This window comes from Pleurodeles waltl, chromosome 10, assembly GCF_031143425.1.
Source record: "Pleurodeles waltl isolate 20211129_DDA chromosome 10, aPleWal1.hap1.20221129, whole genome shotgun sequence".
NCBI classification, from domain to species: domain Eukaryota; kingdom Metazoa; phylum Chordata; class Amphibia; order Caudata; family Salamandridae; genus Pleurodeles; species Pleurodeles waltl.
In genome coordinates this window covers 897,063,216-897,076,469 of record NC_090449.1, presented here as the reverse complement: position 1 = coordinate 897,076,469, position 13,254 = coordinate 897,063,216, and the positions used below count along the sequence as shown (strand labels likewise).

Below are 13,254 nucleotides of genomic sequence, written 5' to 3'. Positions count from 1 at the left end.
ATGCAAGCGGAAGAGAGGACAGCTCTGTGGGAGCCTTAATAAGGAATGCATAAAGGAACTCTCTGGTGGTAAAAGAGCTTCAACTCCACAATGGCCCCACATTTCGGATCAATTAATCACAGCACTAACAGCCTGAGCTCTACAAACCTTTAGTATGGGGGGGTCTGGGTAATTTTTACAATCCCTAAAGAACTTGACAATGGCGGTTGCCCTACGCTTTAAACAACACCTGTTTTCTCAATTTGCTCACCCCACCTGTCCTTAACAGACAGTCCTATACCTGGTTAACCAAAGTTGTTGAATCTTCCTAAATTAGTACCCATTCATATTATCTACTTGCGTGCATCCTTAGCATTAAAAGTCATTCGTTTCATTTTTAAGGCATTTAATTCAGAGCCATTAGTCCCACAAAACTGGCTAAATCTCTCAATCAAAGTAAGGAGGCCTTTCTGTGTTTTTGAAATCAAAATTCTATCATCAACAAAAAATAATGCTTGGATTTTCAGTCCATCCATCATTGTAGAGTCATTTTGAGAGGTGGATATTGTTGGTGCCAAAACACAACCCTGTTGGACCCCTTGATTGATTTCTATTTTCTTTGTAAGTTCTCTATTAGGGTCACTACAGGCCTATGCGTAGTTGCCAGTGTATAAGCGCCTAGTTACCATGTCTAGCAGAATCTCCATATCACTATAAACCTGCCAAAGCTTGGCCATTTGGACTGTATCAAATACCGCTTGCAAATCAACAAAGGTGATGTATAGGCTACCCTTCCCCATATTCACGGTCTTACACCTAATCAGTTGAATTAAGAAGGCCTGGTCTATCATGCTAGTTTTTGATCTAAAGCCTGCTTGGAGGTGGCTTATCATTGAGTACACAGACATTCAGGATATAGGCTTATCCAGACCTGCTTGCAGAGTATGTTTTGCACGTTGTCTATTAAGCTGATGGGTTGATAGTTTCCTAGATCTTTGTGAGACCATGTTTTGTGGGCCATGAGGGCTGCTGCATTGTCGCCTAGGGAAAAATTAAGTATTTGTTTAGTGTTAGATGGTGATTGATCAGAGGATTGCCCACAGAAGATGGAGCAAGAAAATTCTTAATATTCCTTGGAGTAAAGCGCTCTGAAGTGAGCCAACGGCTCACCAGCTAGCACAAACGCCTCTTGCTTATTATGCCCCTCTTGCCTCCATGGGTGTCCAGATGCAAGAACTTCTTAGAATTTTTATCCTTGGCTTCTTGCACCAATTTGTCCATGAAGTATATCCCAAAGTATCTTAGCCACCCACAGAGCTTTTCTTTGTGTAATCCAGCTGTCTTTATTAATTCTCTTCTTCCCAGTATCTCTGAAGAGCAGTAAACGTTTCTAGATATCACAATGTAGGGAGTTTCTCAGACACATGCCCAAACCACCAGAAACCTGGCTGCACTTGAATATTCATCTGCAACTTGGAAGTTTCCATAGTCCAACCTATAAGCACTATCAGTAGCTCATAGTTCATAGAATAAACAGAAAACAAAGCTACCTGTAAAATGTCCTCAATCTTTATGTGACAGTTTTTATTGTAAGCCGACAACGTTCCATCTTATCATAGTGATGTAAAATGTCCTCAATCTTAATGTGACCGTTTTGATTTTAAGCTGACAACGTTCCAGTTTATCATAATGATGTTTCTAGGTTTTACACATTGAGAGACCACTATGGATTTTAATCTGCTCACTTTATTATCCAGCATAATATCAACAGTATCAACGTTGCCCACACTAGACTGAACAAAACGAGTACTGTTAATGATTGAGGGGTTATAAATATATTTAATCTCAAAATATAAACTTGGACATACCACATGGTCAGCATGGGGTGCAATAATCTGAGGCTAAGGGTGTAGAAGAGGTACCCATTAATTTAGACACCATTTTCGAGTCACAGGATTGATTTCCTTGAAATAAATCATCAATAGTACGTACTTCCCAACTGTGGTACAACTAATACATTAGAGATGGACATTATTAGATGTGGTAATCCCCTTCCTTATAAGTCAGTGTGCTCCACCTGGGACCTGTTCTACGGTGTCAGCAGTTGGACATGAGGGTTTCAAAGCATTCTTTGGTGAGGGAGTTTGTCACTTTTGGTGGCCATTTTAAATTGGAGGATCGGTCCTCAGGCCACGCGTGACTAATCCCTTAGCTAATCTAGGGCAGGCAAGGTTCATCTTGATATAATCCCAACCTCCACTAGGGTGTGGATAGTTTTTCACACCAATTATGTCCGATTAAATGATAGAAAACCTCATTCTTCAACTAAACTTGCTTAAGGGCTTTAATAATATAGACCTCACTCTCAGAGGTATTGCTAGCTCTAGGTGTGTGAATCCAAATGAGGGGAGATAAATACCAATTAAAACTGTTAACATTCCTCAAGCTCCTTTCATTATCAGTGCATAAAAAAATGGGTCTTAGCGATCATGGGCCATTTCAATGGGTTTATAGGTGTGTAATGCAGTTGAGCCCCGAGGGGTCATAAATATCTGATACATTTCTACCATTTCCATCACCAGAGACTTTTCATTGTTAGCATCTAATTCAAGTATCATGTGTGGTATTGATGCTACCCACTATTCCTCTTTCACTTGTATAAAGCACATGTGCTGCTGTGCTAGCTTTCTCAGTCATAATTCTCTGGCTATGTAAAGCTCTATCTATACTAGGCACAGAAGTATTAAGGCATTTGCTATTACTGGTATCAATTGTAGAGTGGACATTCAATATTAAGCCTGGGGTCTGACTACAAAATAAATCAATTAACATCACCATAGTTTGCTTTAAGTCAGCTCTTTTTTTCTAAAGGCTTGTCAAGTTCTCCAGCTTCTATGGAGGACTAGAGTATGTAGTTTTGGCATGGGGCTGAATCCTAAACTGTGGGTTTTTTGCACTCTTCATTCTGCAAGGGTGAAAACCTGTTAGTACAAACAATGTATGGGATTAGAGATAGGCAGCCTCCACATCTGATTAAAGTGTCTTTGGGCCCTCTGTAGACTGGTTGTAATCATTTGTCATTGGCTAGTTCTGTCAAGGTTTGCTTAGTTAGAGGTTGAGATGGAAGGGCTTTGGGGACTCTAATTTTCAAATATCTTTGTCAGCCATCACACAATGCTCATTCAACAACCATTCTGCCTCCTTGAGTAAATTATCTATAACCTCCGCTACAGATTGTTCTGCAGTGTGTTTATTTGTCTTTTTCCTGCTCCTGAAGATCCTGAGGGTGAAGGTTGTTTTGCTTTTTACCGTAGCTGGAGAACCAGTTACAGTCACAATCACAGAAACTGCACCAAGAACACAATATTTAGGGGAAGAAACCTGTTATAGTAGAGGTGGGGGAATCAAACAGTACCTTATGGAGCAAATATCATCCATTGTTAAGTAGATGTAATAACACATTCAAGGGAGCTAGTAGTCATGCGCTCCCTTATCCTGGCTTTGACAGGGGCAGGCAGGCCCTTGACCCTGCCTTTTGTACAGGTGTAGCAATGGCACTGCAGGGACATCAATGTGTAGGAGGCTGGCCCGGTGTGCAGTGGGTACATATGGTATTTACACCTTATACCAGGTCCAGAAATCCCTTATTGGTGTAGTGTAGTCAGTGTCTAGAAACCAGGCTCTCTAGAGGTAGCTGTGGATGAGCAGCCAAGCCTTATATAGGAGACATGCAAAGCTCATGCAATACCACTGTTTTAACACTTAGTACTTACACACATGAAAGAGAACACTCAGGGGGTCATTCCAAACTTGGCGGGCGGCTACAGCCGCCCGCCAGGCGGAAACCGCCATGCGGCCGCACTCACGCGGCCCCCATTCCGACATTCCCGCTGGGCCGGCGGAAGCTAACTAAGTTTGCGCCCGCCGGCCCAGCGGGAATGAGGCCGCAACACAGGAGCCGGCTCCTAATGGAGCCGGTGGTGTTGCGGCCGTGCGACGGGTGCAGTTGCACCCGTCGCGCTTTTCACTGTCTGCCATGCAGACAGTGAAAAGCAGGCCGGGCCCTGTTAGGAGGCCCCTGCACTGCCCATGCAAGTTGCATGGGCAGTGCAGGGGCCCCCAGGGGCCCCAGGACACCCCTTACCGCCAGCCTCTTCCTAGCGGTGCAAACCGCCAGAAACGGGCTGGTGGTAAGGGGGTCATAATCCCCAGGGCAGCACTGCTTGCAGCGCTGCCCTGGTGGATTATCACCGCCGGGGGAAAAATGGCGGGAAACCGCCGGCCCCGGCGGTGCGACCGCGGCGGTATGGGGTAGGAAGCACCGCCAGCCTGTTGGCGGTGCTTCCGTCATTCTTGCCCTGGTGGTCATGGACCGCCAGGGTCAGAATGACCCCCCCAGTGTTACAAAAATAGGGGTACTTTATTTTGGTGGCACAAATACCAAAAATACCATAGAGTCTATACTCTCCTAAGTAATACACAAATATATACACTAGTATGCAGAAATAGGCCAAAAAACTGTCAGAAAACAAAGCAAATAGTGAAAATCACAATAGTTAGAAATGGGCCGGGGGTAGCACAAACCATATACTAAGAAAGTGGAATGCACAAGTCAGTCCCCCACCTAGGAAAGTGTAGTGTGTAGAGGGGAGCTGGGAGTACTAGGAAAGGCCAAAGGTAAGTACCACGACCCACCCCAGCGACCAGGAAAACAGGAGTAAATCACAGTTTCCCAGAACACACAGAGAAGTAAAGAAGAATAGTGCAAAACCCAGAAGAAACTGCAAGCCACCAATAGTGGATTCCTGGACCAAAGGACCTGTGGAAAAGGGGGACCAAGTCCAAGAACCACAGGAGAGTCCAGGAAGGGCAGGAGACTGTACCAACCTGGATGAAGTGGCAAAAGGTGAACCACCGGTGAAAAGAAGAGTCAGCACTGCACCCAAGAAGAAGAAGTTGGGTTCCTGGAGGCTGCAGGTGATGTCCAACGCCTGATGGAGGATTGCCGTCAGGTTTGTGTCATCGGAGTCCCCAAACAAGCTTTAGCACACTCAAAGCTTGCTGTGAGTGGACCAGGAAGGACCAGTTGGACTCCACCCAGGAGAGGGAGTCAGAGGGGGCCCTCAACAACACAGAGAGTCCACAGAAGACCAGGCAGCACCCACAGAAGTCCCACAGGACTGGGACAAGAAAGTCACAGATGAGGCCCATGCAGCACCACAAAAAACGCTCCCACGCCGCCAGAGAAACACTCAGGGAGCTGTGTGTCACAGGAAGGATTGCTGGGGCTGGAGCTTCAAGTTGTACAAAGATCTTGAAGGAAGAATACCAAGAAGCATTGGCAGCTGCAAATGACATAGTGCATGGGGGTACTGTCCTACGTGGTCAGGAAAGGGCTTACCTTCACCCAAGTTGGACAGTTGGAATAGAGGACGGTCTGGACCAATTCAGTCTACAACCCGTGATGCAGGATCCATGCAGCTCAGCAGGGGAGGGGATCCAGGAAGCCGGTTGTCATGGCAGTTGGTGCCTGCAGAAGCAGGGGAATGACTCCTTCACTCCAAGGGAGATTCCTTCTGATGCAGGCTGAAGACAAACTGTCCTCAGAGGATGCACGACTAGGGAAATGTTGCAGTTGCTGGAAGACCCCAGAGATCCAATGTTGCAGAAGGCGTCTTGCTTCTTTGTTGCAGCTTGTAGGGTCCTGAAGAGTCCAGATGCAGTTTCTTCAGTCAGAAGTAGAGGGTGCAAAGGATGCCTGCTGGAGTCTTGCAATCCGAATCTGAAGACACCCAAAGGACAGACCCTAAATAGCCCTGAAAGGAGGATTGGTCACATAGCCGAGTGACCACCTATCAGGATGGGGCTCTGACGTCACCTGCTGGCACTGGCCAATCAGATGCTCCAGGAGTTCCCTGTCAATCTTGATTCCAAGATGACAAAACCCAGGGACCCTCTGGAGAAGGTCTAAGCACCATCCTGGGATGTGATGGACAGGGGAGTGGTCACTCTCCTTTCCTTTGACCAGTTTCGCGCCAGAGCAGGGACTCGGTGTCCCTGAACCGGTGTAGACTGGTTTATGCAAGGAGGGCACCAAGTGTGCCATTCAAAGCATTTCCAGTGGCCTGGGAGGATATTCCTCCACTGCCTGCAACACATATTTTCAAAGGGAAAGGGTGTAACACCCCTCTCCCAAAGGAAATCCTTTGTTCTTCCTTCCTGGGCTCGAGCTTCTCAAGCAACAGGAGGGGAGAAACCTGTCTGGGAGGCGGCAGTAGCTTGGGCTGCCTGGAATCCCTCAGAAGGCTGTAATGGCAATATTGGGGATCCTCTAAGGTGCTCCCAGAGTGCATGGAGTCATACAACCAAAGCTTGCAAAAGCCTTGGGGTATGATTCCAACAGTACATGTGTAAAGTGGCGTCCTGGAACTCATGAAGTCCTGGAAAATGGACCTGGAGTTCGTGGGTGCATCTCTGCTAGTGTAGGGGTACCCTCACACACAGGTACTTTGCACCCTGCCCTCTGGGCTGGAAGGCCTGCCATAGGGGTGACTTATAAGTAAACTTGTGTAGTGAAAAGTGGCAGTGAAAGGGTGTTTGCACCTTTTCACGCAGGCCGCAGGCTGCAGTGGCAGTCTTGCAGAACCCTTTGCTTGGGCTCTTTATGGGTGACAAACTATATGCAGTAGCCCATTGGGATCCCCTGGAACACCAATGCCCTGGGTACCTAGGCACCATGCACTAGGGAATTCTAATGGGACACCAGTGTGCCAATTGTGGGTGAAATACAGTGATACCAGTTACCAACAACTACATTTAGGGGAGAGAGCATAACTACAGAGGTCCTGGTTAGCAGGATCCCAGTAGACACAGTAAAACACACTGACAAACAGGCCAAAAGTGGGGGTAGCCAAGGTAGAACGAGGCAACTTTCCTACACAGTAGCACTATAGTCATTGGCAAAGGGTGGTGGGGCTTGGAGCCCAACTGTGCAGCTTCTCACATCATGGGTTGCAGAGATGTCAATTGTATTATATCGCGCTGGAGGGCTCACCTCCTCAGGTGCCTGCCAAAGAATGATGGGAATTGGGGTCCCTTAGTACAGTTTCTCGCATTAAAGAATAATAATTTTGTCTGTAGCAAAAGTATTGCAAATTTAATTACAAAGCAAAGCGCCTGTGGTTCTTTTGTGGCTATTCACAATAAATTCTGAACATCAATTCTTTAAAGCGATCATAGTTGTGAATATGTTTGTATTATTTCATTTTATATAAGACCATCAACATGTTTTACTGTTATGAATTAATAGGGAAAATCTTGCCAACCCTCCACAGAAACAATTAAAGAGTTTTTTAATCAGTTCTGGGTTCTGAGGAGGGTTCACTGTTGGTTATCATTAATGAGCTAAAAATAATAACATTTGCTATTGGATTCATAAATTGATTTTAAAATGGTGAAGTGTCAGGCATCCATTGGTTCGCTCGGATATGCAGGGTATACTATCTGATTCACACTAACATCAGTGTTTTACAGATTTGTGAATAACTATACATATGTTAAATAATGTAGTTCACATTGTGAACAGAGTAAACAGATTAATGGATCAGTATGTTTAGTTGCAAGAAACACATTCTGGTAGAGGGGCACAGAGTTACAGCCACTGAGTTGTAGGGCCCAAACAATTATTGTTTTTGACTGCTAGGGTACATCATTTCTGAGGCACTGGTTTTTAGAGTACATAAAGTGGGAGACGCCCTACTGTGGGGAAACTGGAATTGTGTGCAATGGAGTGTAGAACACACAGAATGGCCAGAATTGAGATGTAAAGCACTAAATGTGGTTAGCGATAAGGTGTCTGGCACACCCAGCTATGCAGTGAGTTTCAGGGCACACAAAAGGAACAGAGGATGAAGAGTGGTGAAAGGAACTCCAGGTGGTAAACAGTGAGATATAGGGGACACAGCATGGAAACTAATTTGGCAGAGGTTACACAAAGTGACACACAATTCAGTGTAGGTCAAACTTGTGGACTCCAACCCCTAAAATGAAAGTCCATGGTTTTGGAGCACTTGGTGCTTTGAAAGGAGACTTTACAAGGGAGAGTTATGTGAAGACAATTATTCACCATTGAGTAGAATTGAATAGAACTGAAGACATTTTTGAGCATACTAGGTGGAATTTTGTTCATGTGGAAAGTGATAAGGCATAGATATCAGGATAACTCATCTGAAAGCAGTGATGTGATTTTGGAATTTTGGCTGAAAGAATGCCAGAGGTAATTATACTAATCAGGGTTGTTACTAATTAATAATCCTGCCAGTCTAGCATTTTATATGGCTGAAATAACAATTAGTAATAGAATCCAGTGTGCTAAGGGTATTCCATTTTTTTACCTTGGGATGACAGAAGTTTGAATAGACAAGATATCATTCAAGCTGTTGAACTAAAATGCACATAACATTTTTTTATGAAAAGGAATCAACTCAGTGATGTAACACATCACTAATTAATGAGCTTGCGGTAATGATTATTATTGTCAGAGGAATTACTTAGGCACCAAGAAACACTTGATTATTCAATATTGAAAGAATACCGGATGTGGGAAGGAGCACTCAGGAAGTGGGCACTGATGTGGTTCTTTCATTGTTAGTTAGGTATTCCAGACAGGGCTATCATAGAAGACTAACAACCACTACAGAGAAAGGTAATGACATGTAGTGTGGATTCCTCTGTGGGAAGCATTTCCTCAGGGAGACAGTGATATATATAAATATATATATATATATATATATATATATATATATATATATATATATATATATATATATATATATATATATAAATATAAAAATATGTAAATGTCCACAGAGACACTGAAACCTCTGAGTGGAGACAGCACAGTTCCAGAGGAGCTGTTCATGGAAATAGTGAACAGTAACTATGAATCAAAATGTGAGAAGAGAATATCTTTACCTTGCAGTTTTTGTATGAGCAGAAAAGGTTTTGTAGGGCAGCCAGAAGGTTTTTCACATCTTTTTTCTAAAAGAGAATAAAAAAAAAAAATGTAAAAGTAGTTTATTTATCATGCATTAGTCTATCTGGATTTCTCTACTGGGTCCCATAGGGATGCATAGTGCCATACTATATAACGTAGTCTTTGATGTCAAATCCAAGGATCATCACTAATGCATCATTCTGATGTCTAAATTATAAATGTCTGAATAACATTATTGGGGATGGAGTTAATGTGCCAATGCGTGTTAATATGATGCTTAAGAGTCTCTGTGTGCATCTTTGTAGCATATCCCGACTACACCTTTTTTCATAAACATTTTTTATTAGAATTTCAATATACAACAGAATTCGAAATTAAACAGTGACATTTCCTATATGAAGCAAGCATATGTGACACATTAGGTAAAATACATCCTTCCTAAAACTCTTAAAGGGTTTACACTTTATATGGACATCTACATCAAAATCTCACTATTGAGAATGTTGTATTAGGACACATATCCTCATTTTCAGTGAATGTTATTCATTGAAGTTACTCTTAGCAAATGTGATAGCACTTAATAGGCTTCGCTGAACACTCCCCTCTTTGCATGGAGCTACTTATAAAATGATCTCCCGAACAGTTCAGAACTTAAAATCTCACAAAAATGTATCCCGATAGAAGCTACAAATTAGTTAACACACAATACACTAATTTAAAATGTTCACTTTTTTCAAGTATTGCTTTCAGCAACACCTTTTAAATGGTGGAACTTACCAGAATTATTTCAAGACAGTTTGTGTTGGGGACATTCCCACCACTGGGTGGGCGTACATGACCTGAAACAATAATAAAAGCGTGTAAGTGCCTCTCTCAGAAATATGCTGCAGTGTCGGATAAAGCCAATTACATTTTTTGTAAGCACGTTATATATTTTCCTTTCACCTACACTCTCTCAGATACTGCTTTGGATATACTTTAAAACAATACAGACAATACATTGTTCAATTTCAAGATCACGTTGAAGCAGTAAAGTTATAAAAGTCCCACACCTCTAAGTAATCTTTGGCCATTACCAGTAATGACCAAAGATTACTTAGTAGGACAAGTGGGTAATTGCCATATTAGCCATAAGATTGTTATGTCCAAATAGAATGAGCCTAAATTATACAACAGAGCATCTCCATTGGCCAGACATAAAGTCTATGAACTATCCCACACTACATAAAAAAATATGGGATTCTGACACTATTCTTCAATCTCTCCATTTCCACTTTATGGGTTTAGGAATGACAGAACACCAAATGTACTATTCTAAAGACTTAACATTCAGCTGAAAACATTGTTCTAAGTGCACAAAGCACGTGTAACTGGATCACAGAGCTACTTCTGTGTTACCAACAGTGACACAATAACTTGTAAGAGATCATTTCAGTGATTTCCTCTAATATGATTTTGATTAGATTTTGATTTTTAGTGCATGCATTTACTTTGAGGACCTCAGTCATTATTATAAGACACTTTGGGCCTGATTCTGAGTGAGGCGGGCGGCGGTAGCGGGAACCGCCATATGGCCGCTCCGCGGTCAAAAGACCGCGGAGGCCATTCAGGCTTTCCCGCTGGGCTGGCGGGCGACTGCCAGAAGGCCGCCCGCCAGCCCAGCGGGAAACCCCTCCCCACGGCGGAGTGGGTATGTGCGACGGGTGCAGTGGCACCCGTCGCGTATTTCAGTGTCTGCATAGCAGACACTGAAATACATAGTGGGGCCCTCTTACGGGGGCCCCTGCAGTGCCCATGCCATTGGCATGGGCACTGCACGGGGCCCCGCGGCACCCCCTACCGCCATCCTGTTCCTGGCGGGAGACCCGCCAGGAACAGGATGGCGGTAGGGGGTGTCAGAATCCCCATGGCGGCGGAGCGCACTCCGCCGCCATGGAGGATTCACACGGGCAGCGGAAAACCGGCGGGAGACCCCCGGTTTTCCGCATCTGACCACGGCCGAACTGCTCCCCTTATGCTATGAACTGTACTATCCTCGGTTTGATTAACATAATCATGACCACCATGTTGGCGAACAAAACCTAGAACAAAAATATAAACACAAGACTTCAGTCTACAATGTGTTGCCACTGGTATTGTTCAAATACTCGAACGCAAATAGATTTGTGTAGTCAACAACATATATTTTTCTTTTCACACATTCACTCACTTAATTTTAGAATTGATGTATCAATCTTTATATACACACATTGGTCCAGAATATAAACAGCATTATCCTTCTAAAAGCATTAGAGGTCAAGTCATAACATCAGTTGGTCGGCTTAAAACATTCTTTATAACACAAACATTATTTTGAAAACAATGTATGTAACAGTTAGCTGCTAAAGCTATTCTAAATGTAAAAAGGATGCATGATTGAATAGAAGTGATACTTCTATAGAGCCTGTAGTGATAACATATTCTGTAGGAGATCATTTGAGTGATTTGCTTCTGAACTACAGTTCATATCATAATTATTGGGGAATAGACACTGTGCATGCAGATCATTCGTTTTGATTCCATAAAGTACAACAACATTTTTGGAATTATTCCTGTTTATTGTCCATAAAATATCATTGAATTTGTTTGAAATTGGCAACATGGAACTCAGTTGGAAACTCCACTTTCAGTAAAATCCTGTGTAACAAGGGCTGCAAGAGTTAATAACAAGCTTGAGGGGTAAGAAGTAAGCCTAATGATAAAAGCAGCTGTTCACATTGGATATACTATCCATTATCAGTTCTAGGATCACTTTAGCATCCTTATAGAATTAGTAATAATCAATTCAATATATTGGAAGTTATGGCTTTATAGAGCATGTGGACCTTTCGTCATATAATCAGATTCAAATTTATTGGCTCAGAAATTGGTATATGTGCCTTTTTGGGGCCTTATGTTTATTGGGTTTCTATGCAAGTTAGTTATGAATCTGCCATTAGCCCTTTCAATACTACATACTTTCTTCATGAACACATGCAACCCTTTTGTGGATATCAATTCACCAAAATACTAGATATAAAGTGACATCACACACCTTCTAATCCCTGACATCGGACGTTTGACTTCTCATTCTACCTTTTGCCCTTGATCTCCCTCTTATTTGCTATTGGTGGCGTCAGGGCAAGGAGCTAGGCTTAAAATGTCTGTACGGGCTTAGAAATGTATACTAATCCTGACTGCCACCTTCGGACAGACTTCACCAAAGAACTGTCTCCTTGGAATAACTCTCCCAGGCTGTGATATATGTTTCTTGGTGCATTGCGTCACCTCTAAACAGAACGCTGCAGAGTACGGACTAACACGGTCTGTTCCGGTCTGGATGCAGTTATGACAATTATACCGTGCCGTCATTTTCTGACAGGTTTCAAGAAAATCTGCTGCCTGTTTGAAATTTAGAAAGTAACTCCTGGAAATGGGAAATAAACTGCAAACCTTCTCCTCCAAATACCTGCAGCATGTGGAACCCTTTCTCTCTGGGCGCAACCCTTGACAGTTCACCCCCAGTGCACCAGACACTGGCAGCAAGCCTGAACTACAGGGAGCTGTACTGGTGAACATGTAATGCTATGGGTGGTGTGAATCTCAGTATCCCCCGCTTACTATGTTTCGAATTCCCATCATTCAACTTGCATGATGCCACTTCCTTGGAAGTTCAATAAATCTACTCTGTTAGGAACTGCAGGCGTGGGAGGTAAAAGAAGGTGCCAGTTAACACATTAACAGACAATTAAATGAAGACCATCGTTTAATTACCATTACAAAGCACTCTGTGAAATATAAGTTAGTTACCATAGCAAGTGCTAACGCCCACCAGCAGGAACACCACAGCAATCTTCATGACTGAGAGATGAGATGATATTGAGTATTTGGCAGCAATACTCTGTTCCAACTCTTGGTGAATCCATCAATGCAGGGCACCTACATTTATACTGGAAGCATCGCCTCTGAGTCCTCCCAGAACATCACACCATAGATCAAATGACCACTTTATCAGATTCAATCTTGCCAATGCGCTCAAGTGAGGATAACTTAAAAGGTGCCTGTTTCACTCACTTTTGTTCCCTTTTCAACTAGGGAAACCTCAGGTGTGACTTTCGTGTCTATATTTGTTGTTCCCTGTGGAAAAAGCACTTATGCATAAGGAATAACAGATTATTCGTCAAAGAAGGAATTAAATCTAAAAACAAACAGACATGGTATTATTTTTCTCTTTCTACCCCCCTGTTTTCTTAAGTAATCAA

The 13,254-nt window shown here is 43.1% G+C and overlaps 1 protein-coding gene across 1 annotated transcript in view; it reads right to left on the bottom strand.

Annotated features, from left to right (window-relative positions):
- The window catches only part of LOC138260834 (ranaspumin-like), a 55,573-nt gene extending 42,611 nt beyond the window's left edge, over window positions 1-12,962 (bottom strand). Inside the window, exons 1-3 of the mRNA XM_069209259.1 lie at window positions 12,803-12,962; window positions 9,752-9,813; window positions 8,953-9,018 (exon numbers count right to left, since the gene is read on the bottom strand). Coding sequence (XP_069065360.1) covers window positions 8,953-9,018; window positions 9,752-9,813; window positions 12,803-12,851 — 177 coding nt within the window. The 5' untranslated portion in view covers window positions 12,852-12,962. The remainder of the gene's footprint in view (window positions 1-8,952; window positions 9,019-9,751; window positions 9,814-12,802) is intronic.
- Between the last annotated feature and the right edge of the window lie 292 nt (window positions 12,963-13,254).